We start from the raw sequence: 6,116 nt of genomic DNA, 5'->3' as shown, positions 1-6,116 counted from the left end.
TATTTTAACGTGCGATTAACGCATGTGTATTTGTCCTCGGCCCGCCCCGTAGTTTCAGAGCCCAAAGGCTTGACGTTGTTGTTAGTTGGATGGTGGGAGATTCTTGCGAGAGATATGGATACAAGAAAAGGTGTTTTAAACAGGCCAAGCTCACAGCTGATGCTGACAGCCCCGCTCCTGCCGCTCGCTTGCGGCAGACCACGCTTGAAAGTTTGTCGGGGAGACGCCTGGACATTATGCCGTTACAAGCTTCAAAGTTGTATTTATCATCTGAATTTGCCGAAACAAGTTTAATATTCTGAAAGCCAAGACTTTGTTTAATTGAAATAAGTTTTGTTTAAAATCAAACAAAACACCCGAAACCCGAAAAAATAATCCACGTTTATTTTTTAAATGAGCCGTTGCGACTTCCGACTGATTTCGATAGAGCGGGTCACATATCGTCACAAAAACTGAGGTCACAGTGGCAGGAAGCTCATCCAGGTCTGCAGCTGCTGCTTCAAAAACACTGATCAGTGTAACTGCATCTCTTGACAGTCTTGACTGCATGCTTTTTATATTAGGTCCATCAAGTGTTGTGAGCTTAGGCCTGAGGTAGGACGTAAACACTAGAAAAAACATGAAAAACTGCTGAGGTGAAAATGTGGTGAGAACTGACTGATTTTTTTTTTACTGATTAAGTACCTTAAGATACGTCTCTTAATGTATCTTGACAATGAGTGGATGATGGAATGAGATTTGTTGACATTACCAAACACAGCTTTCTCATTCTCCTCTCCTCTTATTGGCCCATCCAGAGTCCAGAGGAAGTGTTCATGGAGATCCGGCGTCCTTTAGAATGGCACTGCAAGCAGATGGATCATTTTGTGGGCCTCAACTTCAGTGCAAACTTCAACTTTGCACTGGTGGGCCACCTACTCAAAGGTAAAGAGAAAACTTCTGCTGATAGACATCAGCTTTGTTTTAATTAAATGGTATCTTCCACAGGTTTGCATCAGTGTTTTGTTAATGACGGCCTGTTTGTGTCTTTCTTGTGTCTCTAGGCTACAGACACCCTTCCGCCACCACAGTAGCAAGGACTGTGAGAATCCTGCACACACTTCTCGCTCTGATCAGCAAACATCTGAAATGTGACAAGTTTGAGGTTAACACTCAGAGTGTGGCCTATCTGGCTGGTACGTAACACACTAGGAGACATTTACACAACTTCCAACACTATCCTGCTCATGCCCATAGCACCAATATTATGTCATGGAAGAAATATGATCAAAAGTTAACTATAGAACAACATTTTGGCTTTGGTTGCTGCTTGAGCCCCATCATCTCTCCTGGTTGTCTGCAGCCCTGCTCACTGTATCTGAGGAGGTCCGGAGTCGCTGCAGCCTCAAACACAGGAAGTCCCTCCTGATTTCTGACCTTTCCATGGACCCGGTTCCCATGGAAACATACACAAGTCACATCAATGATCCTAGCTGCAGGTGAGCAGAACAGAGGACAACTTGTCTGATCCAGCGACAACAAAATGCAGCCCAACAGGCACACTAAGAAACAAACTCAATTAAAATGCAGATGACCCTAAGTTTAACCCTTTCCTAATTTTTTTTCTGAAGTCTTCCAGTGGGTTTTTTTTTTTATCCATTTGACTCGATAGTTCATTTTTGACAGGGGACATATCCTTTAATAACTATATTTTCAGTGCTTGTAAATAACATGCACAAGTGTCTACCAACCTTAAAACTTTAAAATAGGGCTGTCAAGTTAATAACGCGTCAACGCAATTATTTTTTAACGCCACTAATTATTTTACCGTGCGATTAACGCATGTGTATTTGTCCTCGGCCCACCCTGTAGTTTCAGATCCCAAAAGGCTTGACGTTGTTGTTGTTGTTGTTAGTTGGAATGGTGGGAAATTCTAGCGAGAGATATGGATACAAAAAAAGGTGTTTTAAATAGCAAGCCAAGCACACAGCTGATGCTGACAGCCCCGCTCCTGCCGCTCGCTTGCGGAAGACCACGCTTGAAAGTTTGTCGGGGAGACGCCTGGACACGGCGTCTACGAGCAGCAAGCTTTCAACAGCGATAGCTAAATGGGTGGCGGTGGCTTCAGCTTGCAGGACAATTAACATTGTGGAGGACGAGGGACTGTGTGAAATAATTCAGATCGCATCCAACGTGTCGACTGCACATCGCATTATTTTGACCCTAGGTGGGAACTTCAGTCTCATGCTTTGACTGTTAAGAAGACAGAGGAGCGGCATTTCGCCGACAACTGTAAACAGGCTTGTCCGTTTGAGCAACTGGCTCAGTGCAGAGAAGTAGACAGGGTTGTGAGAGAGTGAAGAGAGAGAGAGAGAGAGGTTCCAGGTTGTTGTATTGAAAATATTCAGGAGAATATTTGTCATTGTTCAGAGGTTGTTGACAGCCCTACTTTAAAATAAAAAAATTAAGTACATTTTTTTGGGCTCCCTCAATTCAACCATTCATATTTGCTACCCTTCCTTCCAGGGTTATTAAAATATATATAATTTACACATATTTTTCGCAGTCGGAACAGATCTGACTGGGCTTTCTTGGGGCTTACAGAGACAGGAAGTGAATACAGGTTTATTCAGAGAGAATAAAGAAACCTTAAAGCATATAAACATGTTATTTTAAAAATCCTGATGTATGAGCCTGAAATGAGCCCCCTAATACGTCCCCTTTAATAAGTTGTCAGGTTCTGTTCCCTGACTTTTGGTCCATTCTCCTCAGAACTCTGCGTGAGACTCAGCCGTGGACGTCCCCCCAGGTCTCAGAGCGCTACCTCTCAGCCCATCACTACCCTACAGTGGGACAGATCAGCCCCCGAACTCGCAAGTCCATGAGCCTGGACATGGGCCAGCCCTCGCAGGCCAACACAAAGAAGCTCCTGGGTATGACTCGTGTTGTTCATGTTGATCTTTCCTAAAGAGAAGTGTCCATCAGTAAAACCTAAAATCCAGATTGTAAATGTACTTTTGACTGATTGTCTACCAGGCACCAGGAAGAGCTTCGATCATCTCATATCAGACTCTAAAGCACCAAAGAGACCAGAGATGGAGTCGGGTATGACCACCCCTCCCAAGATGAGGCGTGTAGCAGAGAACGACTACGAGATAGGTGAGAGTGCAGCAATCCCTTTTTCCTTTGATACGGTACAGTTTCTGTGAGAAGAAATTCTAAATCCATGTTATTTTTACAGAGACGCAAAGAATTGCAAACTCTCACCTTCGCAAGGTGTCTGTATCAGAGTCCAACGTCCTGCTGGATGAAGAGGTGCTGACCGACCCAAAGATCCAGGCTCTGCTGCTCACTGTGCTGGTGAGGACACATAGAGGACAGTGATTGTGTTTTAAATTATTTTCACGTGTCGATCACTGACTGTTGCTCTGATCTCCCAGGCCACCCAGGTCAAATACACCACTGATGACTTTGACCAGAGAATTCTCTACGAGTACTTGGCCGAAGCTAGCGTCGTCTTCCCAAAGATGTTTCCAGTCGTGTAAGTAGCCAAAAACAATTCCCTAGGTTAGGTTGTACTCTGATGATCGGAGTTAGATTTATTTTGGGCGGGTTCTTTTTAGAGTTTAATGTAGAGGTGGTCCCAGGTTCTTAGGAACTGAAACCAAACCAGGGATGTGATGTAAGTCAAACTCATCTTTAGTCTGATCAGGTGGACTCTGTATGAGTTCTGGTCATGCTGCTGCCCCTGTTGGTGCTCTCGTTCCGCGAGTCTTTACTCGTCCACTTCAGTCTGGATCAGGTTTGGACACCTTTAGACTGGTCTGTAATGTTAGACAAGTCTTAACAAATATACATGACATAACCAGGGTTCGTACGGTCATTGAAAACCTGGAAAAGTCATGGAAATTCAAAATGCAAATTCCAGGCCCTGGAAAAGTTATGGAAAACAATATTTTTCCCAAAGTTTTGGAAAAGTCATGGAAATGTAACTAAAGTTGCATCAAATATAATTTATATTTTATCTAATCGCCGAAATAGTAATACTATAATAATAAATACTGTATCGTATAGTAATGAAACGTAAAATGGCATTTAACCGACGAGGTGTTTTGCTGGTGAGAGATTTTTACAACCACGCCCTCTAGTCTCCTGTGGCTTTAGCCTGTAGAAGCTAGTAAGCCTACTATTAGATTTGTTTTAGACACAACAAGTTAAATATGCAGACCTTATTTTCCAGCTTACCATTTTAAAATAAAAATGTTTCAGTGGTACCGCTGAGAAAGATCCAATGTTTTGGTCATGGAGAATTAGGTAAAGGTCATTGGAGAAGTCATTGAAAGTCATTGGTGAAAAAGTGTATGAACCCTGATTATTAAACTGTTTCCCTTTTCTCCCTCCATGTCCTCCCCCCCTCAGCCTCCTACCTCTTCCCCAGCTTCCAGGGCCTGATGTCGGACAACGACACCGTGCGCCTGGGCCTAGACTTCCAGAGGATGCTGAGGATCAACCGGATGCTCTACATCGCTGCCCGGTCAGTCCTCCACTCTCACATGTTTATCACTACCGAAGATTACATTACATTACATCTGAAGAAGATCTGATGCTGCTTTGTTTATGTTGTTTACTGAGGCTAAAATGTTGGAGAAAAGAAATTCCAGGAGCAGACCAATACTCCAAGTGCCCTCATAACATGTTCGCTTTACAAAAGGATAACCCATACTGGTATTATTTTACACAAATGGGTCAAATCTTTGTATTTGTCAATCACATTTTATGGTAAGATGGTGGATTTAACACGAGGACATGCGGACATTTTTAGATATTATCCAACGTAAAAACAAACACAAAAAAAGAAAAACAAAGTGTACTTTACACCTTCTAAGTATCGGACAGTAACAGTGTTGATGGAAATAAGAGAAATAACATCCAAAGAGTAATCGAGGACAAGTTAAAGGGACTGTCTGCTACAAAATCGCTTTGATAAAATAGGAAAATATATAGTTACGTTCATATATTTTCCTTTTTTAAAGCACATTTGTTTATGACACATAGGCAATTTGTAGGCTACAGTGACCCTGACGTATCCATTTGATCTTATTATGGGTTATAATGGATTTAGTTATTTGCTTCACCTCAATTTCATTGTAAAAGTCCATTAAGCTTGAAGTCAATGCAGGTCTCATTTCCAGTGAGAGCTAGGCAACGGGCAAATGGGCTCTTGAAAAATCTGAGGCTGCTTTGTTTATGTTGTTTACTGAGGCTAAAATGTTGGAGAAAATAATTCCAGGAGCAGCCCATTTCTTCAGCTGCCCACATAACATGTTCGCTTTACAAAGGGCTAACTCATAAAGGTATTATTTTACACAAATGGGTACATAGTAGTGTTGCACGGTGTACCAATACTTGAAAGGTACCGCGATACCCTGCCGTTAAAAACGTTACGGTTCCTCCGTTTCATTAGTATCGGTACGGGGGAAAGTACTCCGGTGAGAAAGCGCCGTTTTAATAAGAGCCGTGTGTGTTCAGCGCTGTGCTTCCACTCCCTGCACTGCAGCCGTGCCTGCAGTCCCGCCCCTCTCAAGCACGCTATAAGCCCCTCCCCTCTCTCGTGCTCGCGCTAGCTGCCAGAGCATGTGAGAAAACGAGAAGCATGGCTGCAAGTGGGAGTGCAACTGCCGCTGCGCCTCGGCTTGTTGACAAAAAAGACGCCGGAAGCGAAAAACAAAAAAGTTGTTTATAGATGATGCTTAATTGTATTTAATACAAATTCTAGTCATTTATTTAATGTATTGTTCTTATTGTTTATAAGTTTGTGTTCTGGTTCTGGTGTGAAATAAAGCACAATAATTACATTTAAGGACTGTTTCCTTTTTTTAGAAAGTATCGAAAAGAATCGGAATCGCAATTGTTGACTTGGTATAGAAAACAAAATGTTGGTATCGTGACAACACTACTCCTGACAGTTAAACCTGATATTTAGTAGGTCTGTTAAGTATTGAATGCTGATAATTCTGACGTAATTTGGCCGGTCAAAGTTGTTTGGGCTCGGATAAAATTGCTCCGTTACTAACGTCCCGTGTTACTTTCGTCCCGTGTTACTTTCGTCCCGGCTCTCCCTACGTGTGTATGTGTGG

At 42.6% G+C, this 6,116-nt stretch overlaps 1 protein-coding gene across 1 annotated transcript in view; it reads left to right on the top strand.

Moving 5' to 3' along the window:
- Positions 1-6,116, top strand: part of LOC104950738 (neurofibromin-like) — a 40,818-nt gene that overhangs the window by 9,753 nt on the left and 24,949 nt on the right. The window contains exons 13-19 of the mRNA XM_010777301.1: positions 798-924; positions 1,044-1,175; positions 1,343-1,478; positions 2,752-2,912; positions 3,016-3,138; positions 3,221-3,339; positions 3,420-3,520. Of these exons, the coding sequence (XP_010775603.1) occupies positions 798-924; positions 1,044-1,175; positions 1,343-1,478; positions 2,752-2,912; positions 3,016-3,138; positions 3,221-3,339; positions 3,420-3,520 (899 nt within the window). The remainder of the gene's footprint in view (positions 1-797; positions 925-1,043; positions 1,176-1,342; positions 1,479-2,751; positions 2,913-3,015; positions 3,139-3,220; positions 3,340-3,419; positions 3,521-6,116) is intronic.

Source organism: Notothenia coriiceps, unplaced genomic scaffold (genome assembly GCF_000735185.1).
Source record: "Notothenia coriiceps isolate Sejong01 unplaced genomic scaffold, NC01 NC01_scaffold00000339, whole genome shotgun sequence".
Taxonomy (NCBI): domain Eukaryota; kingdom Metazoa; phylum Chordata; class Actinopteri; order Perciformes; family Nototheniidae; genus Notothenia; species Notothenia coriiceps.
This window is presented reverse-complemented; position numbering and strand designations above follow the sequence as displayed.